The sequence below is a fragment of the Bufo gargarizans genome, chromosome 1 (assembly GCF_014858855.1).
Source record: "Bufo gargarizans isolate SCDJY-AF-19 chromosome 1, ASM1485885v1, whole genome shotgun sequence".
NCBI lineage: Eukaryota > Metazoa > Chordata > Amphibia > Anura > Bufonidae > Bufo > Bufo gargarizans.
The window spans coordinates 230801693-230829543 of NC_058080.1; the positions used below are offsets into that span (position 1 = coordinate 230801693).

Sequence of the window (27851 nt, forward strand, 5' to 3'; positions counted from 1 at the left end):
GTGAGTGGCAGTACCGGGCTGCGGGAATGTGGGGACATGGGCAGGGGCGCATGCAGGGACACAGCGGGGGAAGGGGCACCTGGCATTACAGGAGGAGAGGGCTGGGTGGCAGCCAGGAAAAAACCTGCCCCCCGCTCCTTGCAGACAGCTGCGCCATGCAGGAAAGCCGCTACTGTGTCCTGGATCGAGGCGGTGTAGGGGCGGGTCAGACACGCTGTGCTGGGAAGTTTCCCCGTGGAGAGGGACCGGGCCGGCATCCAGCAACAGGGGGCAGACTGTGGTGCATGGCCACGCTGTTTGGGCCGCACCACGTGTGATGAGCTGGCGGCGAGTTGTAGCCATACTTACCGGAGTGCTGTGTGCGGGCGGGCCGGCCGTGCTGTGAAGAGGAAGGGAACTTACCCAAGCGAGCTCCTGAAGGCTTGAGGCAGCGCGCAGGTTCAACTCAATGACCGGAACTGCACGTGCACAGGTGAATAGGTGGGAGGAGAATATAAAGCCCTTACGCCCCTCCCACAATTGCAGGCTGAATATTCAGCCTTCTCTATTTGTACAGCTATGAACGTGATTTTCTTCCTGACCAAAGCAGTTATTTTTGTATAATTTTTTCGGGGGGGTTTTGGGGAGGGGGTTGTGGGGGGGTTAGACTTCTAGTGTGCAAAAGCAGGAGTTAGGCGGCAGCCTTTTTTTTATTAGGATGTCAATCTCAGGAAAGAAGAAACAGACTTCCTGTGCATACATAACACGACGTGTCATTTGGAGAGTCAGAGTGTCGGTCACATGATGCTGCTAAAGACCAGAAAGTAACAGATAAGTCACAACTACAACCACCAGTAAAAAGATTAACTTCCCTACAATTTACATCACATACCTTTCTATTGGGGAAGAGAATAACATTTTTTGAGAGAGTGCCTTCTTAAAATCTTAGTTATGGATTTTGGGTTCAACGAATACTATGTACAATATAGTATAAAATAAGTTTGATTTCCCTTTTCATTATAATGGAGAGTGTACCTGTTTTGATCAAAGACATGGCTCCTCTGATGGAGAGACAGAGGTTTGATCTGGTATTGGCGAACTTGGCATGTTTTAGGCTGAATTCTAGGAGTTACATAGGCTTGTAATGTTCCATACTGGCCTTCAATGGAGCGAATCTGTACAAATACAGAAAGGCTAAGTAAGACAGGTTTGTCGAATAATGGTAATTTAATTCAATCTTGCATATCGTCTGTATTAAAGGGGTATTCCCATTACATACAATGGGGGAAAATCGCTAAGATATGCCCCCATTGCCTGATAGGTGCAGGTCCCACCGTCTGGGTCCCGCACCTACAACGAGAACTGAGCGAGGAAATTAATGGAGGGGGCACTGCGCATGCGCAGCCGCCCTCCATTCATTTCAACAGGGCCGCCAAAAATAGCTGAGCGCTGGCTCAGCCATTTCCATCTGCCCCATAGAAATGAATGGGAGCAGGGGCCACGTGTGCGCTCCCATTCACTTGTATGGGAGCAGTGGGGAGCAGCGCTTGGTGGTGGACAGACCCTGGAAAACCCGGGGTCCTCCAGCCACAGTTCTCCTTGCTCCATTATCCTTGTAGGTGCGGGACCCAGACAGTGGGACCCGCACCTATCAGAGAATGGGGGCATATCCTAGCGATATGCCCCTATTGTATGGGATGGAAATACCCCTTTAAAGCCCAACTTAGAACATATAAATGCTTATGAAACTTCCTATTCTTTTAGTGTTTACAAAAGCAGCAGTTGTTTGTGCTCTACAGCAGATCTTCCCACTGTAACTGAGGACAGTAAATGGCAACCACAGTCACTCATTTTAGAGGCAATCAGGCTAAGGGCTCATGCACACAACCGTATGTATTGTGCGGTCCACAGAACACGGATCCACAACAAAATACTGATGACGTCCGTGTGCATTCCGGATTTTCGGGAATGTAACAGCTGGCCCCTAACAGAACAGTCCTATACTTGTCCGAAATGCGGAAAATAATAGAACATGTTCTATTTTTTTGTGGACCAGAAATACAGAAAAGGAATGCACACAGAGTCACTTCAGTTTTTTTGCAGACCCACTGAAATGAATGGTTCCACATATGGTCTGCAAAAAAAACTGAACAAACACAGAAAGAAAATACGTTTGTGTGCGTGAGCCCTAATTCTTCCATGATGTCTCGCTCACCCTACTCTCAAGCAAGTCTTGGGATGCTGTTCTCATAATTACACCCCACTGCCTTGTACAAGAACAGATGAAGTATTAGTATATGGAGGATGAAGGCATGATGGCCTTCATACATTTAGTGGGAGCTAGCAAGCCTTCCATTCATGGTGGCATCATGAAGTAATTAGGCTAAACATGAAAAAAAAAAAAAAAAAAAAGCTAGAATTATAATTACAGCACTTACAATGAGTTAACATTCATAAAAGGGATTCTGTCACCAAGTTTTAGGCTATAGAGATACGGACATGAACGACTAGATCGCCGCTAGCATGTCCGCAATATACCGGTCCTATAGGGCTGTGTGCTTTTATTTTCTTTTAAAAAGGATTTTAGAGATATGTAAATGAGTCTTGTAAGGTGACCAAGGGGCTGTACGAACCTTCCTAGTGCCCAGCCACGCCCCCCTGTGAAGGAGGCCAGCACCGCCTATGTCCTCCGAATCTCCTCCTTTCGTCATTGATAGATAGCCGTAATCTCGCGATGCGCGAGCTCGCGCATGCGCATTTCCTTCCCTGAGGCTAATGCCAGCACAGGGAAGGAACACTATACCGGCACTAATTACAGCTATCTAACGGTGACAAAAATTGGATTTTTTGTACTCACCGTAAAATCCTTTTCTCGTAGTAGGCATTGGGGGACACAGCACCATGGGTATATGTCCAACTACCACTAGGAGGCACTAGACACAAAAAGTGTTGGCTCCTCCCAGGTGGGCTATACCCTCTCCACAGGCACGAGGCTATTCAGTTTGTACCAAAAGCAGTAGGAGAGAGAAGAAAAGCAAGGAACCAACAACTCCCGTACCGGGAAAGATCAAGAGACCAGCCCGGAGAAGCGGAAGTAAAAACATAGGGTGGGATCTGTGTCCCCCAATGCCTACTACGAGAAAAGGATTTTACGGTGAGTACAAAAAATCCAATTTTCTCGTGCATGGCATTGGGGGACACAGCACCATGGGACGTCCCAAAGCAGTCCCTGAGGGTGGGAAAAGAAGAGACGTGCCACCGGCTGGGCATACAGGTGCAGGAGAATGTGACCATGTGACCCAACAGGAAAAAACACGGAATGGGCAAGAGGTCTCATAACAAGGAAGAAACCTCAGAAGAAGCAGGGAAGACTGCCAGCACCCCAGGACAAATGTCTGGAAGAAAATCCCAAATGCAAGAAGGTGGCAAAAGGGAACACCAAGCGCAGCCAAGGGCTGGAGAAAAAAATTAGGACAGCACTGCGTGTTGGATCGACCCAACGCCCTACATTGTCTCAGACCCATAAACCTGTGGCCATCCCCTGAAAGGCCAGGGGAGAAAAGAAACAGGGAAGCACTGGAAACCAAACGAGTGAGGGAAGCCATAGCAAGGCTCACATGTGAAGGGAGAGGGACTCCCCTCACCGCAAGGCCAGGTGAAGAAGCCAAGCGCCCCATGTAAAGGCGAAAACCCAAGGCTGCTAGAGGAAACTGCCAACCCTTGGAGAAGGAGGGGGTTGTAGGTAAAAGCCAGGAACAAAGAACGATCGCTCCTGCGTCCCCAAAAACAGGAAACGAGGCACAAGCCTCCGAAAACAAGATAGCACTGTAAAGCGCAAGACCAGAGGAAACTCTGGGCATGTGAAGTATCATGGAAAAAAGGAACCAGAGACAGGCCCAGGCAACCTTGGCAGGAACACACTGGACTGACAGACATGGGAGTAGAAGAAGAGCACTCCAAACAGCCTAAGGAGGAAGGGGTCTACAACAGGAGGAGGTCCCTCCCGAAGGAGACCATACGGTGGAATTGCAAACCGTAGCACCAAACCACTCAATACCAGGTACTTTACGTGGGAGGATGGAAAAAAAAAGACAAATCCCAAGAGGACCTCAAATGAACAGGGACTCCAGAAAGGAGTACCCAGATGGGGTCACAAGGAACCAGGAGCTGAACCACCGGAAGACAACGCAAGCCAGCATATCCAGGAAAGGCGAAAAGAAACCGCCATAGGGGAAGGGACATTGGCCATGGACAACTAGCCGCACCAAAAACATTGACCAGCAAACCGTAAACATTGTCCCAGAGAGGGCAAGTACAGCAGCTCGGAGGTACCACAAAACGACAGACATCGATATGCATAAGGAATGCAGAAGTCGCCATGAAAAAACCGGGGTAGCCTACATAGAAATGTAGAAACCAGCTGCGACCGGCATACAGAAAACTTCCAGGGGGGAGAAAGTACCAGACAGGTGCAGACGACAGCAAGGTCCAAGAGGACTGCCCCTTCGCCATGTAGCACAACTAAGCAGAAAATACAAGGGAATACCGAAAACACCTGGACCCAGAAGGAACTACGGGGCCCTGTCCGATACCAGAGCAATCAGCTGAAAATTCAGACAGGTGTGTGTGGCGCTCAGAGGTCCTGTCCTTGACCCGTCAGGGAGGACGTCCAGCAATGATAAAAGCCGTGGACCCAGAAGGATACCGTGAGGCGGACATCCAGCGATGACCGAAAACCACTGCCGCGGCCGATGCTCACCAGCTACATGTCCAAACAAGGTAGAAGATCCAGTGGAGATCCTTGTACTACACCAGGAATGGCCCGCTCAGCAATAGGAAACAATGTGAGTACTCCCCTATAACATGGGGTAACGCGGAGCACAGCATACCGTAGGACCTTAAAGAGAAAGCAAGAGCAACTCTAGCACAAAGGCCAACAACCACCTGGCCATGGAGTAGGAGGTTGAATGAGGACCACCCGCCGGACCAGACAGATCAGTCATATACTGGAGCTACCAGAAGCAGCACTAGACCGATAAGGTGGGGGATGGGCTGACCCACCCCTGCCAGATATGGTAACCATGCACATGCTGAACAAGGGTGACCTGGTGCTGACAGTGCCTTGAGCGGCACAAGGAGACCAATGAGGACGACAGTAACGGAGTGGCAGACGTACGGAAGAACCAAACGGATGGAACCAACATCTGCAGCACAGATTAGAACCCGTGGGCAGAAAACACCTAGTAAGAAAGAAACTGTCTGGGCCACAGATCGCACCACAGGGCCCAGCACTTGGGGTACTACAAACACACGCCTAAAATAAAGGTAAAGTGGCTGCATGTTGCCGACCAAGGAGAGTGGAAACATAGCCACAGCATCTGGGGATGCGACAGCATTCGAAGGGTACAGGTACACAACCTGTAAAGTAGAAATATGGCTGTGAAGAGGAACTTCATTTAAGATCGAAGCAATGTGGCCGCATGGTGCACCCCAGACCCAGAGAGGTGCAACAGCAACTGCGTTAACAATGGAACCCATAGGGCCGCACGGTACCACAAAGAACAAGACAGGTGCACACTACAATCAGGTAGGTGCAATGGCAACAGAAACAGGGCCGCATAGTACACCATAGAAGCCAGACAGGTGTAACGGCTGCAGCATCAAAGACGGTTCAGGAACTCTACCTATGAAGGAAGTAAGATGGCTGTTTGGTGCACACTATGATGAGGTAGGTGCAATGGCCACGGCAACTGGAGGAGGCCTCAAAATCTCGTCCTGTAAGGGAGAGAAAATGCCACATGGTACACCATAAAGCCGGACAGGAGGAACGGCTACCACATCCGGAGATGGTGCAGGTACTCTACCTGTTAAGGGATCAAGGTGGCAGGGAACAGACAGGTGTAACTGAACCGGACAGGGGCAACTCTATGGCAATAGAAAGTGGCCTCTATATCTCGCCCGTAGGGAGAAATGTTGCCGCCTGGAAGACAATAGAGCCCGCCAGGGGTATCGACCACAGCACCGGAGATGGCGTAGGTACTCTACCTATGAAGGGAGCAAAATGGCTGGGAATAGACAGGTGCAATTTCAACGGCAATTAAAGGCGGCCTGTAAATCTCGCCAGAAAGGGAGAAATAGTGCCGCACGGAACACCATAGCGCCAGCCAGGGGAATTGGCTACAGCATCAGGAGATGGCGTAGATACTCTACCTATGACGGGAGCAAAGTGGCTGGGAACAGACAGGTGCAATTGCAACGGCAATCGAAGCGGCCTGTACATCTCGCCCGGAAGGGAGAAATAGTGCTGTATGGAACACCCCAGAGCCAGCCAGGAGTAATGGCTTCAGCATCTGGAGTAGGTGTAGGTACACTACCTATGAAAAGGGGCAAGGCAGCTGTACAATTGCTCTTAACTCCCCAACCTACAGGAGGCGATAGCCGAGCTAACCGCTTGCCCAGAACAGGAACCCCCTGTAATGAGGTAGAGTGGCGAACACCACCACCAGGATGGGGACCCTGTGGAAACACTCTCAAATATGTAGAGGATAGCCCCTGGTATAGGGGAACCAGGAAGGCTTGTCAGGGACAGCCTATGGCAGTGGTGCAGGCATCCCCCTGTTAAGGAGAAGGCGTACGTATCAGAGACACCGCGTAGGTGACTCAGTATGCTAAACACGGGGACGGCTGCCTTACCTGTGCGGTTGAATACCTGTGTGGTCAGGGGAGCACCATCCGAAAATCCACTAGAGGGGATACCAACCCTGGGTAGGAAAGGTTCCTCCGTCCACATTCGTCTTGACCTCCCAGAGGGCTTCTGTATGGAGGAAGACCGCCTGATGCTCTGTTCCGAGGGAATCGGCGCAGAGGTGTCCCCAGAGGCAACGGATGGGGTGACAGGAAGGATTCGTCACCAGCCTCAGGCCTGTCCTGGGGGGGATCCGAGGATGCCGAGGAGGGGTGGTACCCCGTTGAGACCACCCGAGGGAGTACCGTGAGCTACCCCTAGCCGAACCCGGGTGCAGGTACCCCTAACTGAGCGTGCCCCATCTGCAGGGAGGACCCTGGGAGGGCAGAGGTGGCCGCAATTTGGATTGGTAGCGGCCAGCGACACCGCCAGGGAGAGGCGGTCAAGGTTCCCATGGCATTGACACGGAGGGAGCCCATTCATGGGGGACCGACACAAAGGGATTGTTCGGGGAAAGGATCTGGGAAGAGGTACTGCACCCAGCAGGGACAGGCTGACCGCACGGCAGCCATTGTTAGACCCAGAGAGGTGCAGACAGCGGACGCACGTGAAAACACGTGGCGACCGAGGAGAGGCTGGGAGAGGAGATGCTCAAAAAGCAGCCAGCAGAGGCTGTCTATCCTGACCCGGACGCCCTGTTCCCCCAAAGAGGCGCTGCAGCAGCTTGTCCCCCCAAAAGAGGTGGTCAGTAGGGCTGCAGGGGACATAAAGCAATTGAGGGGAGGGAAGGGGTTAACCACCCCCTTCAGCAGAAAAAACACGTTAGCCCAGGAAAGGGTGAAGAGATAGCCCCTCCCAAGGGCCGGGCGGGGCTCAGAAAAGCCCGGGAAGCAAGGAGGAGGGGCCGGGAAGATTGCGGCCTAGCAGGCCCAAAAGCCGGGGCCTCGATTTATTAAGGCGGCCGGGAATGGAGCGAGGGGGGCGGGGCGAACCGCGGCCGACAGAGGGCCCACCGAATCATAAAAATAGGTGAGGAGGGTAGGGGGGGAGAAGCGACACCTAGGGACAGGTGGATCAGGGCAAACGGAGCACCTGGGAGCCGGGAACGGGCCACAGAAGATGAGGCCTAGTCCCGGCAGAAGCCGGGGACTAAAGTAGCGGAGAAGCCAGGGAGAAGACTGTGTGGCCAGGGAGGAGAGAAAAGACCAACCAAGGGGGAAGAGAAGGGAGGGGAAACAAGAATATAACCCCCCCCAGAAAAAAGGGGGGGTTGGCTAGGGGGAAGATGGAGGCTCCCCAGGACCCCCAGCTAAGGTGGATCCCATCCCCCTGGCCACAGGAGGGAACCTAACCCTGGGGCAGGGACACAGGGGAGTATACTCACCATCAGATATACTCACCATCCGATGTCTTCGGGCGCAGCAGGGTCACCCCTTCGGCAGACTCAACACGGAAACCGTGGGAATGCCGGCAAGCCACTGCGGATGCAGTCCGTGGGGACTGGGTGACCGGCGATGGTACCGAAGTACGCGCCCGCAGGGGGGCAACTAAAGTGGAACACGATGGAGCCCCAGCCTGCAGCAGGTATAACGGTGGAGAACACCGAGACCTGCGGAAGAGAGAAAAAAGAAAAGAATAAAAATAAAAAACAGCAGAACCTGCAAAAAAGCAGGACAGGTCTGCCTCCTACGGACACTAGACTAAAACTGAATAGCCTCGTGCCTGTGGAGAGGGTATAGCCCACCTGGGAGGAGCCAACACTTTTTGTGTCTAGTGCCTCCTAGTGGTAGTTGGACATATACCCATGGTGCTGTGTCCCCCAATGCCATGCACGAGAAAGAAGGAGATTCGGAGGACATAGGCGGTATTTAGAAGAAAGAAAACTGGGGAGATTTATCATCACCTTTGCGCCTGAAAGTGGAGTTAAAAAGTCGCACGTGCGACTTGTTAAAAAATTGTCGCATCCCCCCCTTTTTCCAAACACCCCAACAAATTTATCTTCAATCATGCCAGTTTTCCGACATAAATATAGCCAGAAATCTATGGCATCTCTGAGCTGCTCAGATTTCTTGTTAGGCACACAGACTGCAGGAGGATGCACCTAAGGTATGACAAGGTGTGCTCCCCGTCATAAATTAGGCGTATCCTCCAGCAGCAGACCCTTTCTGTGCCAGTCTTGATAAATCTCCACCAATGTGTTTAAATAAATATCCCCCATTAACAAAGTGCATTTCTATAAGAATGGTTATGCCAGTTTTATCTTAGAAATTACCTTCAGTTCTAGGCGGGTGGTGTTTGCCTGACAGCGATAGGTAGCGAGGAGGAAATTTCCATTTGGCTGTGCAACAAATTTCATATGTTAAAACACAGGTAATAAAAATAATCTAATCCTCATATCTGTCAGTGTGCCTCACCTCGGTGTCGCAGCCACTAAAACTCACAACAGCTGAATTCTTGTCGACATCGAGCAGGTCCACAGGGACATCACTCTGCAAATATTAAGACCATCAGTGTTGTAGAAATCAATATGGGCTCAACTACGTACACAGCTAAAACTCAGACCTTCATACAAGGCCGGCGTCATAACCCAGCATCCCCGGGCAAGTGCCAGGGCCCAATGCTCCTGGGGGGGGGGGCCCACTGAGCTGCTATGAGCACTTCCATCAATACAAATGGGAGCTCTCACTGCTGTCACTTCACTTACGCAGTACCCCTTTGGTGGGGCCCTCTGAGCTGCAGAGACTCAGATATGCCCCCTGAGCTGCAGAGACTCAGACACGCCCCCTCTACACAGGACACGCCCCCTCTACACAGGACACGCCCCCTCTACACAGGACACGCCCCCTCTACACAGGACACGCGCTGCCTGAGGAGAGAGACCGGAGGGCTGGAGCTGTGAGTGAGTCTGCACTGTGACTGTCTCTTGTCTGTGGGACAGAAGGGGGGGACTCTCCGATCTGCTGCTGCTTCATTCTATTTAGTTGTATTACTGTTTCATTAAGCAGTTTGCCTCCATGATACCTGCCCCCCCCCATATCCTGTCCTATCTCATCCTCATGGGGCCCCTGCTGTCTCCTTTCCTCCCTCATGTATCCAGAGCTCCTGTTTCACCCCCCTATCTCCTGTTGCTGCCCTGCACAGACCTCCTGCCCCTACTTCTTGTATGAATCCCCTCAGAGCCCCTTCAACCTACTTGCTGTGTCCACCCCTCCTGTCCATCCAGGGCCCCTGTCTCACTCCTCTGCCTCTCATTATGGTGGCATCTGAACAGCATTCACCATAAGGACCTTCTAACGTCACAGGGTCATGTGACTGTGCCCCCCACCCCGTACTGTGCCCCTTTATACCCTGCATTGTGCCCTCTTACCACACCCTGTGCAGTGCCCATAGTCATTCCCTGTACTGTGCCCTCTTATACCCTTTTATCCGGTCACTGTATGGTGGTTTTATCATTGTATGGCGGTGTTATCACTATATGGCGGTGGTATCCAATAACTGCATGGCCATAACTGTATCCCCTTCCCTGCCCACGCCATCCTTTCTTAGACCTGGCATGAGCGGGAAAAGATACAGATTGCGGTGCTAAGGACCTTTGTGCCACAATCTGCGTCAGAAATACGCCTAAGGCTACTTTCACACCTGCGTTTAGGTGGGGATCCGTCTGGTATCTGCACAGACGGATCCGCACCTATAATGCAAACGCTTACATCTGTTCAGAACGGATACGTTTGCATGATAATTCAAACGGATCCGTTTAGACTTTACATTGAAAGTCAATGGGGGACGGATCCGTTTGAAAATTGAGCCATATTGTGTCAACTTCAAACGGATCCGTCCCCATTGACTTACATTGTAAGTCTGGACGGATCCGTTTGCCTCCGCACGGCCAGGCGGACACCTGAACGCTGCAAGCAGCGTTCGGGTGTCCGCCTGCTGAGCGGAGCGGAGGACAAACGCTGCCAGACTGATGCATTCTGAGCGGATCCGCATCCACTCAGAATGCATTAGGGCTGGACGGATCCGTTCGGGGCCGCTTGTGAGAGCCTTCAAACGGAACTCACAAGCGGAGCCCCGAACGCTAGTGTGAAAGTAGCCTAATATAGACGTATTTCTATGTAATAAATGACCCCCTAATTGTATTATTATTTGGGGGTAGGGCTAATATCATTATATTATATACTATATAGATTCTAGTGTATTATACTGTGCCTTGTATTTCCCAGTAGAAAATGATTCTTGGGAAGCATAGTCCTCACCACTGACGACCAGGACCAGGCAGCGCTTTGTCAGTACATGGCGGCCTCCCCTCTCCGCCACGCAGCTCCGCTGTGTACTGGTGCTTATTCTGACACTAGGGCTGGGTTCACATCCCATTTGTGCCATCCATTTAATGTATACCAAAAATGTATGCGTTAACAGATGCCTCAGACTGATGCCGTACAGTGGCGTCCGTTCACCATACAGTTCCATTGTAAAAAAAAAACATACGTTAACGTATGCATTTTTTACCTGACTCTGCAGGATACAAAAACGTGGAGTGCTGCACATTTGTATACATCAAACCGATAGGAAAAACGTGATGTGAACACACATTGGGGGCTCACTGCTGCAGCGGGCCGTCGGAGAGAAGGAGCGCAGGGAGCTGCGGTTAGTGAATGACAGGACCACCAGCAACCCTGCAATGATAGGTATGTGAGGGGGCCACTGGGGGGTCATTCATCACACTGTGAGGGCCCCTTACACAGTATAATGACTCCCAGTGCCCCCCATTTAGTATAAGATCCCCATTGACCCTCCATTTAGCATAATGACCCCCAGTGTCCCCCATTTAGTATAATGACCCCCAGAGCCCCCTCCATACAGTATTCCCCCAGTGTGGGGGCTACTGGGGGTAATTATTCTGAATGCAGGGCCACAGGTGGTCATAATACAGTGGGGGGGGGGGGGGGGATCTGGGGTTCATTATACTCTGTGAAGGGCCACTAGTAGTCATTATACTGTATAGGGGCCACAGGGGGACATGTCAATGTAAAAAAATGCCTCATGGGGGCCCACTGGGATTTATCGCCCAAGGGCCCACATGAACCTGGAGCCGGCCCTGCCTTCATATCACATCCAGAATGAAACCTAAATCAGGATTTAACTCCACGTTACATTATTTTCTCCTGCTGATGTATTGGAAATAATATATGGTTAAACCACCGTGAACGATCTGTTTATTTAATGTGTCACCATTGTAGGTACCATTACACACATACCCTTTGGAGAGAGAAAAACAAAGAATTTACAATGCAAACTACAAACCTGAATCAGCACATTGTCAATAGCCATCTGAACCTCCAGGATAAGGCTGTAGCTGGCGTCATCCTTATTCAGTGTGAACTTGTCATTGATACTAAATACAGGGACGGCAGAGACTGCTGTGGTAGACTGGGAGGAGTGCTGGTATCGCTCCCGCTCCTGAACAACTTTGAACTGAAGCTGCTCCAATTCAGACCTGAATATAAAAAACATACACAAGGGTTAATGGGATTCTGTCACCTCCCCTCAGCCAAAAAACGATTTTAAAGCAGCCATGCAGCACAGCTTACCTGGATTAGGCTGTGCTCTTTTATCTTGAAATCCGTCCAGCAGTTAGTGCAAAAAACGACTTTGATCGATATGTAAATGTGTCCTGAAGGTGCCCAGAGGGGCGTTTTTTTCTTCTTAGTGAGCCCAGTACCGCCCCTCTTTCAGTGCCCAGCCCGCCTTCCTTGTACTGTCTAACCGCCGCCCCCAGCCTGCCACAGCCTCTCCTCCCTCTCCTCCCCCTCCCTCACGCCGAACGAAGTCTCGCACAGGCGCAGTACCCACTGAGGGCTGCGCCTGTGCGATCATCAGGAGACTGAGGGCGGCAGCTTCATCTTCGTCACTGGGCATGCGCCGAGCCCAGTGACGTCCGATGTTGGCTCTTTCCCTCAGTCAGTCTTGTAGGAAGCGCAGAGGATTGCCGATCGGCTGCTGCACCCTGCGCTTTCTCCAGTCTGCCTGCCACAGTGAAGACGGCCAGCGATTTCTTTCCCCACCCTCCCTTCAGGAAAGAAATAAGTATTTGTTGGGGCGAATTAGGTATTATTATATTAAGTAAAGCTTTACTGAATTTATACATTTTCACTGAGCAAAAACAAATACTTAAATAAGTATTTGTTTTTGCTCAGTGAAAATGTATAAATTCAGTAAAGCTTTACTTAATATAATAATACCTAATTCGCCCCAACAAATACTTATTTCTTTCCTGAAGGGAGGGTGGGGAAAGAAATCGCTGGCCGTCTTCACTGTGGCAGGCAGACTGGAGAAAGCGCAGGGTGCAGCAGCCGATCGGCAATCCTCTGCGCTTCCTACAAGACTGACTGAGGGAAAGAGCTAATATCGGACGTCACTGGGCTCGGCGCATGCCCAGTGACGAAGATGAAGCTGCCGCCCTCAGTCTCCTGATGATCGCACAGGCGCAGCCCTCAGTGGGTACTGCGCCTGTGCGAGACTTCGTTCGGCGTGAGGGAGGGGGAGGAGAGGCAGGAGAGGCTGTGGCAGGCTGGGGGCGGCGGTTAGAAAGTACAAGGAAGGCGGGCTGGGCACTGAAAGAGGGGCGGTACTGGGCTCACTAAGAAGAAAAAAACGCACCTTCAGGACACATTTACATATCGATCAAAGTCGTTTTTTGCAGTAACTGCTGGACGGATTTCAAGATAAAAGAGCACAGCCTAATCCAGGTAAGCTGTGCTGCATGGCTGCTTTTAAATCGTTTTTTGGCTGAGGGGAGGTGACAGAATCCCTTTAAGGTGGCCGTACACTTGAAAGTTGACCAAAGAAAACATTTTAGCCAACCAATATCATTTGAAAAGAAGTTGGCTGTGTTTAAGGGTCAATTCACACATCCGTGTGTGTTTTGCAGATCCACAAAACACAGACACCGGCAATGTGCGTTCCGCAATGAAAGGGTCCGCAATTCCGTTCCGCAAAATGCGAAGCAGAATTGCGGATGTGTGAATGGAGCCTAACAGTTTTGTCCGATACTCGGATCAGGCTACTTTCACACTCGCGTTTTGTGCGGATCCGTCATAGACGGATACGTTCAGATAATACAACTGTCTGCATCCGTTCAGAATGGATCCATTTGTATTATCTTTAACATAGCCAAGCCGGATCCATTTTAAACACCACTGAAAGTTAATGGAGGACGGATCCGTTTTCTATTGTGCCAGACTGCGTCAGAGAAAACGTATCCGTCCCTATTGACTTACATTGTGTGTCAGGACGGATCCTTTTGGCTCAGTTTCGTCAAGCAGCGTTTTGGTGTCCGTCTCCAAAGCGGAATGGAGACTGGACTGATACAAACTGATGTATTCTGAGCGGATCCTTTTCCATTCAGAAGGCATTAGAATGCCAACTGAACCGTTTTGGACCGCTTGTGGGAGCCCTGAACGGATCTGCCAAATGGAAAGCCAATACGCCAGTGTGAAAGTAGCCTAAAAGATCTTTCATTTAAAGCAAGATTCATGAATTCAAAATCTTTCTTTAAAAGAACATTGCCAGAAAGATCTTTTGTCTATCAGCCAGTTTCATTGCATGTGTATGGGCAGATTGAACAGCTGTAATTGCCAATATGGACTACAATGTGTAAGGCCGTGTCTGTGAGAGGAACGTTCACTAGATGTTTGTTTGTTCAACCATCTTCTATCTAATGTGTATGGCCACCAACAGAATCTGTATTCGGGTAGTACGTTACTAAACTATACTAGTATGTTACATTATGAACAATTATGAAAGATGATGAATGTTTGCAAAGGTAGCTGAGAAGTTATGATCGTAAGCTCTTATGGTTAATGCTCTCACCTATTGTTTATAGGTACTATTTTTTCCGCTTGTGTTATTTTTTGTGTACTTCTGGGTTTAAAGCACATAGGGAAATTTATCATTTAAACTGCTCCAATTTTCTCCTATAAAAAGTTGTAGATTTTGACACATTCCCTGTTCTGTGCCATTTTTTTTTTTTTTTTACTTTTTGTGTGATCTTTGTCACTTTTGAAAAGTCAGTGAAAAATTGTGCACGGTTAGATTTTAATTCCGTAAATTCCTGATTTTTCAACTTTGACATAAAAAAAAAAAAAAAAAAAAAACAACACACACACACACACACACACACACACACACACACACACACACACACACACACACAATCTTACTCCAGTACAAAGGTGCTGTAAACCAAATTTAACGTGTGACCTTTGATGAAAAGTGTTGGGGACTGATGGCAGGGGTCTGATGAATTTTTATAAAGGAAAACAGTCTAATAATTCATGTTTTCTTACTAGAGTACTCAATTAGTCGTACAAATAATCGGTAGAATACTCGATTACTGTATTCAGCACTGGAGATAGCTGAACACATGTACTCTTATCTTCAGCAGTCCCATAGAGTTGAATTTAAAAGGAAAACACTGGCCCCTGTTCTTGTGATCGGCAGAGGTCCTAGTGGTTGAACCGCTGGTGATCAGATACGTAAATTATCTTAATGGGACAACAACTTTAATGCAGATATATCACCAGAATACACTGCCAAATTTAAGCATGGCCACTGAGCTGTTATCCAAAATGACCCGATAAAACATTTACTGTGGCATTTGATTATGATGTATATTTACATAATTTGCAGGGGCAGTATGGGTTCACAAGCTGCGTTCATGCCATGTGTGGTGGCTTCCAGCTGTGCGATATAGTGACCGAGGCATCAGAGTACTTAGACGGTGGACAGAGGGAACCCCCTCCCCCTGTCCTCCAATTGGACCCCCCTGAGACAAAACTAAAGGGTTTTGATCGGTTGCTCTGGCAGCCTGGAGCCTTGTAATGGGCTTGTCCAGCCTTGGAGTAGACAACCCCACTGGTCGGAAAGTGTGCCCAGTATATAATAAAAAATAAAAAAACCCTCTCCTGTCTGCAGTCCCACCATTCCAGCGCCACTGCCCCATTCCTGGCCAGATCAGACGTAGTCTGGTACTTTGACTACAGACACAGGACTGACCTACTATCGGTCCAGCCAGGAACATGGCAGTAATGCCGGAGCAGCATGATGTATAGTTTTATAGAAAAGTATTCAGTTTAAGGCTCCATTCACACGTCCGCAAAATGGGTCCGGATCTGATCCGCAACGTTCATTCAGTGTGCTGTCCGCATCCGCACTTCCGTTCAGAAATAAATAGAACAGGTCCTATTCTTGTCCGCAAGTGCCGGCCATGTGCGGTGTCCGTGTTTTACGCTTCCGCAATTTGTGGACCGCAAAACACTTGCGTGTGAATGCACCCTAAATTGTATTTCAGTCATTTAAATTCCCACTCAGTCTGGGCTTTGAAGTCAAGGAGGCGGTCCTGTTAGTGATTGACAGTTATATGTTTGCACAGCTATAGAGGGACAGCTGTCAATCACTGATAGGACGCCTCCTTGACTACAAAGCCCAGATTGAGCGGGAATTTAAATGACTAAAATACAATTTATACTGAACCCTTTACCACAAAGTTTTGCATCAATCTGCTCAGCTTTTCCTGCTATATAACATGCTGCCTGCAGCTCATACTGTACTTTCATGGTGACAGGTCCCCGTTAAGGGGCTACTAGACGCTAACACAAAATACAACAGACTAATAGTTGTGAGCCTGGTGCTCGCTTGCCTCTTCTCACCTATATGACTGATGACCGCTGTGTATCTGCCTGTATACACAGTGCCTGTCAGTCATTGATGGAGGGGTTGGGAGCAGTCAGGGAGAGCGCTCTCCTCATCAGTACAGCAGATTTACTTTAAGTCTACTTTATTTTTTCTTAGCTGCTATTAACTAAATAGCGAAATCTCTTTGTGTAGTTTGGTATAATAGAGCAGCTTATTAATAACATTAATAATGATATGCAGTTGTTAGTTTTACCCCATTCAATCATTTCCGATATACATTATTCACCATCTCTGACCTTAGAGATGCTATTTTGGTTTGCATTTCTTGGCTCATCTTCAGCTCCTCACCAGGACCAGCTTCTCTGTGACTCGGTTCGGTTGTAAGTCCAGAAACCCATCCTAACAGATACATAAAATAAATATGATATTTATAAATCACAGCTAAGAAATCACATTTCAAGTTCATAGATTATTGTTCTTGTGATGTAAGGTATCAATAGTGATGAGTGAACTTGTGTTTTCAAGTTCGGCATACAGGTTATCTAAGAATCCCGTTATGGATTTCGCTACCACAGCCCATGACGGAATTCTATGAAGGCATGCACCACGGAAGCCTATAAGAGGCATTCCATCATAATAGAAGTCTATGGCCAGCCAGAAATGGAATACTTAAAGGGGTTATCCCATCATAATGATTACTGTTAAATCTGTTAATGATTTGACAGTGATCATTTTTTGTAAATATACTTTATTAACAAATCCCCACCGATTAGGATAAAATTCATACCCACTTACCTGATTGTTGTGACTCGGTCTCCCCTGGTTACGACCACTGCTCTTCTCCAAAAGCCGGAAGGTCGCGCTTGCCCAGAAGACGACTCCTTTTCTCCCGGCCGGTCCGCTCGCTGTTCTGAATGCGCACGTTGCCGCGCATGCGCGACAGTGACTTCTTCCCGGCCAGAATAGTACAGAGCTGCGAACGCGCACGCCGGCTCTGTAGGATTAAGTCACCATTGCGCATGCGCGGCGGCGTGCGCATTCAGTCCAGCGCGCGGCACGGCCGGGAGAAGACTTCAATCAAGATGAGTGGGATAACGCTAAGTGGGATAACCCCTTTAATGATAAGTTAAACCCTTTCAGACGGGATACAGCTAACTTCTTTGACCTACCAGAGTAAGTGGACAGTACAATTTCATCATAACCTTCCTTCCCAACACAGCCTCCCTGGATGGATGTTATGCTTTCTGTCAAGGCCTAAAGAACGAAAAAATAATAATGTATAATGTAATGGTATTATTTTCTAAATGTGAAAAAAAATACATAAATAATCCTGAGGGACAATTCTCTCGGTATTTTAGCTCTTTAAATGGGCATTCCTATGTTAGACACTTACGGCATATCAATCATCCTACAGATGTGGATAGCGCCCATAGGACCTGCTCCCATCTTCAGTACAGTGGGTTCCAGGTGGGATTAATGCTTACAAAAAATCATTACTATAAGCACAGACTTACATGGTCAAATCGGAGAACAGGATCACCTGCGCTGTCAAAGCCATATACCTCCACTGTACCATCATCTCGACCAATCAATATGTCCTTCACTCCATCCCCCATAATATCAAAGTTGTCAATGCATAGAATGCCTAGCAAAATACATAAATAAGCATGACAGACCTAACCAGTTTACTGCAATCAGGGTAGATCAGGAAGGCATGCAAGAAATGCATAAAAGGATTCATACAAACCTCCTCGTTTCTTCTCATTGAATATTTCCCATTTGGGCGCAGGCGAGCTCCTTGCAATGTGAATTAGTCCAATCTTTCCATCCGATGTTCCATACAAGAGCTCTTCTCCACTGCTCCCTGCCAGAAAATACTTTTGGTTAAACGTGAAAGTCACATATTTCTTACATTTATATGTCATGAAAATATATGACTAAGAACTTAAAGAGGACCTTTCACCAGAATAAAACATCTAAACTAACTATACCGACGTGTAGAGCGGCGCCCAGGGATCCCCCTGCACTTACTGTTATCCCCGGGCGCCGCTCCGTTCGCCCGGTATAGGCTCCGGTATCTTCATAGTTAGGCTCCACCCAGGGGAACCTGACAGCGTCTCTTTTTCCTATGCTGTAGCGGTGGCCAATCGCAGCGCTCAGCTCATAGCCTGAGAGTTTTCTTTTTCTCTCAGGCTATGAGCTGAGCGCTGCGATTGGCTACCGCTACAGCATAGCCTTCCCGGAGCCATAACTTTTTATTTTTCCGTAGCTGTATGAGGGCTTGTTTTTTTGCGGGACGACTTGTACTTTCTAACGCCGCCAGTTAATATGGCATACAATGTTATGGGTTTTGTTTTTACAGCATTTCACTATGCCAGTAAAACTGACTTTTGCTCTTCATTTTCCAGATCAGTACGATTACAGAGATACCACATATGTATAGTTTTTCTTGCGTTTTAATACTGGGGAAAATAAACCTTTAAAAAAATAAATCACCATATTCTAACAGTCATAACTTTTATAGTTATGTCTACGGAGAAATGTGTCAGGGCTCATTTTTTGCAAGACGATGTGTAGTTTTTGTTAACACCATTTTGGTGTGTGTATGACAACCACTTTTAATTAAAAAAAAATAATTGGGCGCTAAAAATGGAGAATCGCCCATTTTTATTTTTTTCCGTTATGCCATTCACCATATGCCCATGATTTTTTTGTACTGTTTAAGTTTTTTTATTTTGGGGAAAGGGGGAGTGATTTGAATTAATATATTGTATATATTTTAGTTTAAAAAAAAAAAAATGTTGGCAATTTATTAAATATTACAACTAAGTGCTGCCACCTGCTGAACTGAATTGTAATATACGTACCGTATATTATGAGTAAGAACTAGGTTCGAAACATGTTAACCGGACGGTGGAGGGAGGTGATGTCTACACTTGTATTTTTAACCGAAGATAAATAAAGACGACAGCAACATTTATAATCCCGGATGCTGGAACCTCTTTTTTTTTTTTATGTATAATGAGCCTGGAAACCTAGCACAGGCTCATTACTTTCAAGGAACACAGTCCCTGATCTCTGCCAGGGGATTAGTTCCTGCAATGAAGCGCACACTTCCGGCATCTCAAATCCTGTGGTCACATTTGACCAGGTCTGTATGCACCTGCTAGCTATGGCGAAGCGAGCTCCACCTTCAAAGAGCCGAAATCCGCCGTACATGTATGGCGGAGGTCTTGAAGGGGTTAAAAAAATTGTTTTAGTCTGCAATCTTAATTTCTTCAATTGTTTTCAGACCCTGTGATTTTCAGCTCGCAACCTGTACCTAGTTCAGACTTTTCTCATTTCAACACGTCCCTTACAGTAAAACAAGCTGGAGGTGAGATCTCTGTCCAGGACGCTGCTATCCTTCCCCTACAATCTGCTTTGTGTGCGCTTTCCTTCCTATCTATAGCCTGTGTGAGCGTCCCTCCTAAGATTCTTTCCCTCTCTCCACACTCTGATCTGCCATATAAAATCGCCTTCCCCTTCCTGCTGCTATCTCTAAGGCTGGGTTCAGACCTGAGCGTTTTACAGCGCGTTCCTACGGGAATGGTTCTCACCTGAGCGTTTTACAGCGCGTACGATCGCGCTGTAAAACACCCGACGCCCCAAGAAGTACATGAGCTTCTTTGGGGCGTCTTGTCGCGTGTTCCCATACATAGACTTCCGGGAACACGCGACAATGGGCGTTCGCTTGTCTCTGTACCGGGATTTGCAATCGCGCATGCAATCGCACATACAGAGCGCGACATCCCGAATGCTCAGGTCTGAACCCAGCGTCATACTGCTAGAAGAGGGAGTAAAAACAGAGCGCCGCCAAAAGCCAGATAGGGCTTTGATGAATTTATGTCAGATTCTGCAGTTAGGTGACAGACTCTGCAGAGTAAAATGGTTTGGAATTTTTAATAAAGATTATTTAGACAATTGATAAATTAAGGAAGGAAGCAAATGAACAATAAAATAAAATACAAAAATCTGTGTAAAGCCGTCAACTTACAACTCGCAGTGAATGCAGAGAGCCATAAGTGGATGCAGTGGTTTCCTCAAAGGTGGGGCAGGGGCTGGTGTACCTCCATTCTTCAAATAAGAGGGAGTACCAGAGGGGAAACCTGCAGCTATCCAGACATGCATGGCATATCCTGCAGATGTCAATGTCTACACTGGTAATATCCCTTAAATAGTACAAATAAGGCAACTGCTCCCGAGCTCTACCCTGCTAATTGTGACTACAATATTACTGGACATACATATAAAATGTAATTATGCCTTAATACATCTGAAGGAAATCCATGAAATACTAACCTCCATCACCACCATTCAAGGCCAGCACAGAAGGAAGACCAGGAACTTCAACTTCATACAATAAATCAGAACCCTTGAAGTAAATAAGACCATGAATACGAACAATAAACTCTAAAAGGTTAAGAAGCACACAAAAGTTTAAAGATATTTGGTATGTCTTCATAAATATACTAGTTGGGACGTCACTGCACCGCTCCAGGAGCGCCGCTGCCTTCTCAAACAGCTGATCAGCGGGGGTCTTGGGTTTCGGACCTCCGCCGATTAGATGCTGATGGTCTATCCAGAGGATAGATCATCAGTTTAAACAAACTGCAAAACCCCTACCAAATTTACTTTCTGCTAAATAGTCCATGCTTGGTTACTGCAGACTTAAAACTTTATTCATATGTTTACAAAGTCACAAGCCACCTTCTAGACGTATGAATAAAGGTTGAATTTTAAGTCAGTAACCATGCATGTCAGTGACATACCAAAAGGATTGGAGACAAAAATGATGTACTGACAAGATCAGTGACAAGAGGCATAGCATCTTACCAAGTGAGAATGTCATTTCTCACTATCTTAACAAAATTATTTCTCATTACCTTGTAGTATGTTTTTTTTTCCTGTTACAGAGCTCTAAATCCTTTGCATATCCACATGTATGGCAGGGTTTTAAACATGGCGCCCGCTTAGAGCTGAGCAGGCACCACAGGCGGCAACTGCTGTATTATAAAGCAGACACCTGCGAGCAGTGTTCATGATTGGAGTTATCCCTTACTTAACCACTCTAACAGCATGGTCAATTTTAACCATGGTACATGAGGGGTCATTTACCGGGCCACTCCTAGTGACTAAATGCCCACCCCCTATCTTGCAAGTTTTTAAGAATTCAAATTACCCCCTTTATCTAGAAATAAAATTAAAAATATATAAGCATCATTGGTAAAAATGTTAACAAAAACACAATAAAAAAAAAAAAAAAAACATCACTGATTTCACTGCGTCTGGAAGTGTTCAAATCATCAAAATATAACAGTATTTATCAGAGGCACCGTAATGGAAAAAAAATATTAAAATGGCAGAATCGCTGTTTTAGGTCTCTTTACCTCCCGGGAATAAACAGTGATCACATTTCCCCAAAATTGTTTTAATAAATTGCTCTGCAAAAAAGATCCCTTACATTGCTCCGTAGACTCATATAAATAGTTATTTCGTTTTTTTTTTTTCTCAGTTCCAACCCATTAATATTTTTTTTCCAGCTTCCCAGTACATTGTTTGAAATATTACATGGTGCCATTAGAAAGTACAACTTGTCCTGTCAAAAACAAGCCCGGACATGGCTATGAAAATTGAAGAGTAAAAAGGTTATGGGTTCTTAGAAGGTAGAGAGTAAAAAAACATGACGATATGATACAATTCTGCCCGTCTCCATCCACTACTGTGGAGACTTACAGAAGAAGTATTTAAATTGGAGCTGTATAAATCTGCCTTCAGCAAGCTCTCCCTAGTCAGGGTTGTCCAGCCCTCAAGGTCATCTCTAACTGATGGGTGGAGGTCCAAACTGCCAATCTGGAGACAAAAAAGTTGGCGCCAGAGCTACAGAGCACCGTCAACATTGTAGTGGACAGCAACTGTCAATGGGAGCAGCACTGCAATGACTAGTGCTGTCCACTACAATGTTGATAGCGCAATGTAGTTCTGGCCTCAACTCTACACAGAACACCTGATCGGCAGGAGATCTTGGGTGCTGATACTAAGCTAGTGATGGCCCATCTGCAGGACAACTCCTTTAGAGGGGAATTTCCTTCTTAGATATATAAAGGCATAACGACAGACGTTTGGTAGACCTCTAGGACCTACATCTATCTGATCCCCCATTCCATCTGAGGATGTGACTACAGAGAATGACTGAGGTGGCTGCACTTTTGCCAGAATGTATCCATTCACTTCTTTGAGAGTCACTCTTCACCTGAAACAGCAGCCAATGCCCACCTTACAAGGAGGGAGAGGGGTCTGGGGACACCATTTTATAGATATCTGGCCCAGAGTGGGGTCCTGTGGATATGCCATACATGTAAGGCAGGAGCCCCTATTTACTCAGTGAGGCAGGTAAGTGCTCTGACAGAAAAAAGAGCCCTATAACAAATATTTTAGCTGATTTTAGAAGACATGCAGGATAATTATTCGAACCCCAACTTATAATGTTATGGGGCCAGGGCCGGCGTCATAACGCGGCATCCCCGGGCAAGTGCCGGGGCCCAATGCTCCTGGGGGGGCCCACTGAGCTGCTATGAGCACTTCCATCAATACAGATGGGAGCTCTCACTGCAGTCATTTCACTTACGCAGTACCCCTTTGGTGGGCCCTCTGAGCTGCAGAGACTCAGAACACGCCCCCTCTACTCAGGACACATGCTGCCTGAGGAGAGAGACCGGAGGGCTGGAGCTGGAGTAGAGAAGTGTGAAGACAGTCTGTGAGTGAGTCTGCACTGTGACTGTCTCTTGTCTGTGGGACAGAAGGGGGGGGGGGGGGGGACGACGACTCTTCGATCGGCTGCTGCTTCATTCTATTTAGTGGTTTTACTGTTTCATTAAGCAGTTTGCCTCCATGACACCTGCCCCCCCCCCACATATCCTGTCCCATCTCATCCCCATGGAGCCCCTGCTGTCTCCTTTCCTCCATGTATCCAGAGCTCCTGTTCCACCCTCCTATCTCCTATTGCTGCCCTGCACAGACCTCCTGCCTCTACTTGTTGTATGAATCCCCCTCAGAGCCCCTTCCCCCTACTTGCTGTGTCCACCCCTCCTGTCCATCCAGGGCCCCTGTCTCACTCCTCTGCCTCTCATTATGGTGGCATCTGAACAGCATTCACCATACGGACCTTCTAACGTCACAGGGTCATGTGACTGTGCCCCCCACCCCGTACTGTGCCCCTTTATACCCTGCATTGTGCCCTCTTACCACACCCTGTACAATGCCCATAGTCATTCCCTGTACTGTGCCCTCTTATACCCTTTTATCCGGTCACTGTATGGTGGTTTTATCATTGTATGGCGGTGTTATCACTGTATGGCGGTGGTATCCAATAACTGCATGGCCATAACTGTATCCCCTTCCATGCCCACACCACTTTTTTTAGACCTGGCATGAGCGGGAAAAGATACAGATTGCGGTGCTAAGGACCTTTGCGCCGCAATCTGTGTCAGAAATACGCCTAATATAGACGTATTTCTATATAATAAATGACCCCCTAATTGTATTAATATTCGGGGTAGGGCTAATATCTGTATAGTATATAGATTCTAGTGTATTATACTGTGCCCTGTATTTCCCTGTAGAAAATGATCCTTGGGAAGCACAGTCCTCACCCCTGACCACCAGGACCAGGTAGCGCTCTGTCAGTACATGGCGGCCTCCCCTCTCCGCCACGCTGCTCCGCTGTGTACTGGGGCTTATTCTGACACTAGGGCTGGGTTCACATCCCATTTGTGCCATCCATTTAATGTATACCAAAAATGTATGCGTTAACAGATGCCTCAGACTGATGCCGTACAGTGGCGTCCGTTCACCATACAGTTCCATGGTAGAAAAAACATAAAAACATATACGTTAACGTATGCATTTTTTACTTGACTCTGCAGGATATAAAAACGTGGAGTGCTGCCCATCTGTATACATCAAACCGATAGGAAAAACGTGATGTGAACACACATGGGGGGGAGGGGGGCGTACAAAAATTTGCTGTGGGGCCCAGTCAGTTCTAGCTACATCACTGCACATCTCCTTCTCTCCTCCAGGCCCGGCTCACTGCTGCAGCGGGCCGCCGGAGAGAAGGAGCGCAGGGAGCTGCAGTTAGTGAATGACAGGACCGCCGGCTCCCTGATCTCCAGCAATGATAGGTATGTGAGGGGGCCACTGGGGGGTCATTCATCACACTGTGAGGGCCCCTTACACAGTATAATGACTCCCAGTGCCCCCCATTTAGTATAATGATCCCCATTGACCCTCCATTTAGTACAATGACCACCAGAGCCCCTATTAAATATAATGACCCCTCGTGCCCCCTCCATACAGTATAACCCCCAGTGTGGGGCGACTGGGGGTCATTATTCTGAATGGAGGGTCACTGTGGGGTCATTATACTGTGAGGGCCCTTTACATAGTATAATGACCCCCAGTGTCCCCCATTTAGTATAATGATCCCCAATGACCCTCCATTCAGTATAATGACCCCCAGAGCCCCCTCCATAGAGTATTCCCCCAGTGTGGGGGCTACTGGGGGTCATTATTCTGAATGGAGGGTCACTGTGGGGTTAATATTCTGAATGCAGGGCCACAGGTGATCATTATACAGTGTGTGTGTGTGTGTGTGTGTGTGGGGGGGGGGGGGGGGGGGGGATTGGGGGTTTATTATACTGTGTGAAGGGCCACTAGTAGCCATTATACTGTATAGGGGCCACTGGGGGTCATTATACCGTGTGGGAGCCACAGGGGGACATGTCAATGTAAAAAAATGCCTCATGGGGGCCCACTGGGATTTATCACCCAAGGGCCCACATGAACCTGGAGCCGGCCCTGTATGGGGCAGATATGTAATATCCTCCACTCTACCAAACTGGCAATCTACAATATCTAATATGAATGTGTAAAACCACCTTACCTCTAATATCCGGAGAACTCTGTCCTGGCATGCAAGTATTGGTGTAATCCTTTCCAGCTTTTCTACTGGTAGACAAAGGACATCGCTAATCTTATCCCCAGAGAGATAGTAGTGCTGGTCTTTACAGTCACAGTAATGGTTATAGATGTAACTCGCACACAAGAAAAGATCGGATCCAGATACGTGCCTAGGAGAAGGATGGACCATATTTTAAGCAAAAATACTTAATTCATGTAAACTCTACTAACCTACCAAGTTTAACACAAAGAGACTGTGGCATGTAAGAGTTAAAGGTGTCATCTATCCATGGATTGCATCTGGTACTACAGCCTAGCTGCACTAAAGTGAATGGTACTGAGCTGCAATACCACATACAACACGTGGACATGCATGGTGCTCTTTTTGGAAGACAATAACTCTAAAAGCAGTAAAAAACAAAAAAAAAAAAACATTTTTATGGTGCACCTAAAAGTTTAAATATTTTTAAACTGTCACAAATGCCCAAATGCCATTTTTTTAAAAATATTTTTATTAATTGATTTTACTGTTTTACTAACAAAACAGTTTGCGCCTTTCTGCAGCACATACAGAATCTGTACACTGCAGCAGTTCTACAATATGCACAGCAGTGAGTACCATACTGGCAGGAGCACATATCACTGCTCCTGTCTGTGCCCGCTCCACTCAAACCTCTGCATAGCACATGAGTGAAGGATACCCTGCACCAATGTGCTATGCCAGGCTTTAGCGAGGACAAGCAGAAGCTGTGATCTGCTAGGCAGAGCTCGTACCTGTCCTCGCTCCACTAATGCCTGGCATAGCGTATTGGTGCAGGGTATCCTGCACTCATGTGCTATTCAGAGGTTTCAGCGGAGCGGCACAGGCGTGAGCAGTGATGTGCGCCCCTGCCAGTAGGGTAAGCAGGTAACTGCAGTAAAGTGATCTGTACAGACCAAGAAGTGGTGCCTATTATTAGTCTTAGTGGGCAGTGCAAAAACTGCTGGATTTTATGGTTTTTGTTTAAATAAATATTGACATGGGAAATGAAAAAAAATGACATTTAAAATTATTTAAAAATATGTTCAAAATAAAAAGTGATTTACTCAATTGTTCATTTTCTGATAACACATTCCCTTTAAAGTCAGCTGCCCAAACACATTTAGGTTTTGTTCAGCTTTTCTGATGCAATTTTGAAGCTGAAACCAGGTGGATTCACAAAAGAGGTGAAGTCAACTCTGCCTGAGAAAAAATAAATAAATGATTTAGGCTACTTTCACACTAGCGTTCGGGTGTCCGCTCGTGAGCTCCGTTTGAAGGGGCTCACGAGCGGACCCGAACGCAGCCGTCCAGCCCTGATGCAGTCTGAATGGAGCGGATCCGCTCAGACTGCATCAGTCTGGCGGCGTTCAGCCTCCGCTCCGCTCGCCTCCGCACGGACAGGCGGACAGCTGAACGCTGCTTGCAGCGTTCGGGTGTCCGCCTGGCCGTGCGGAGGCGTGCGGATCCGTCCAGACTTACAATGTAAGTCAATGGGGACGGATCCGTTTGAAGATGCCACAATGTGGCTCAATCTTCAAGCGGATCCGTCCCCCATTGACTTTACATTGAAAGTCTGGACGGATCCGTCCGAGGCTATTTTCACACTTAGCTTTTTTTTTGCCATTTTAATGCAGACGGATCCGTTCTGAACGGAGCCTCCGTCTGCATTATTATGAGCGGATCCGTTCAGTGTGAAAGTAGCCTTAACGTGTTTCAGCAAGAAAAAAAGTAATTCACTAGGTTTTTGTGATGATCTGTTTTTAAAAAAGCAGCACAAGTGAAAACATGTAAACCCACCCTGATACTTTGCCATAATGATCCCTTTAAGATCCACATCTGGTTTTGGCTTTAAGGACTGCATTAGAAAACCTGATCAAAACCATGACCTGTACAGACGGCTTTAAATCGGAAGTTATGCTTTAATATTTAATTATTCAATGTCTTCAACCTCAAAAATACAAAAAAATAAAAAATGTATCAAAACTTGGAAGACAGGTGGTGTCAAAACGCTGTTGTAGGATATAACTGTATTTACATGGCTCTGATGCTTTCCGTGAGGTTTGTTTCAAAGGACAGGAACTGCTTTCCCCTTTTTGTAAAGCCCCGAACTTCTGATCCAGATGCCACAAATATCTTTTCCTGAGCTGTGCCGAGAGCTCCTCCAAGCTCCAACCGTGAGATCTTCTGGCCGGGCAACGTCTTAAAAACGGGCTAGAGGCAAATACAGAATAAACATCACAAAAACTCATTTCCAGGAACACAGCATTTTATACTAAGCAGTAGTACACAAGCCTTACCACTGCTTCACTTTTCTTGATACCAAAGCATGTAACCACTCCATCTTGATCGCCAACTACCACCTAGAAAAAAGGATATTAGAACAAATCTCATATTAATAACTCGCCAATCTCAGACAAGCAGGTCAAGCTGATACTACACTACAATTCAAATGAACTTGATGCATAATAA

The 27851-nt window shown here is 47.4% G+C and overlaps 1 protein-coding gene across 1 annotated transcript in view; it reads right to left on the reverse strand.

Annotated features, from left to right (window-relative positions):
* Positions 1-27851, reverse strand: part of BBS7 (Bardet-Biedl syndrome 7) — a 49386-nt gene that overhangs the window by 14675 nt on the left and 6860 nt on the right. The window contains exons 4-15 of the mRNA XM_044302065.1: positions 27680-27742; positions 27418-27593; positions 25344-25530; positions 20702-20774; positions 18108-18224; positions 17875-18005; positions 17530-17614; positions 16657-16759; positions 11969-12161; positions 9079-9153; positions 8937-9002; positions 1015-1154 (exon numbers count right to left, since the gene is read on the reverse strand). Coding sequence (XP_044158000.1) covers positions 1015-1154; positions 8937-9002; positions 9079-9153; positions 11969-12161; positions 16657-16759; positions 17530-17614; positions 17875-18005; positions 18108-18224; positions 20702-20774; positions 25344-25530; positions 27418-27593; positions 27680-27742 — 1409 coding nt within the window. The remainder of the gene's footprint in view (positions 1-1014; positions 1155-8936; positions 9003-9078; positions 9154-11968; positions 12162-16656; positions 16760-17529; positions 17615-17874; positions 18006-18107; positions 18225-20701; positions 20775-25343; positions 25531-27417; positions 27594-27679; positions 27743-27851) is intronic.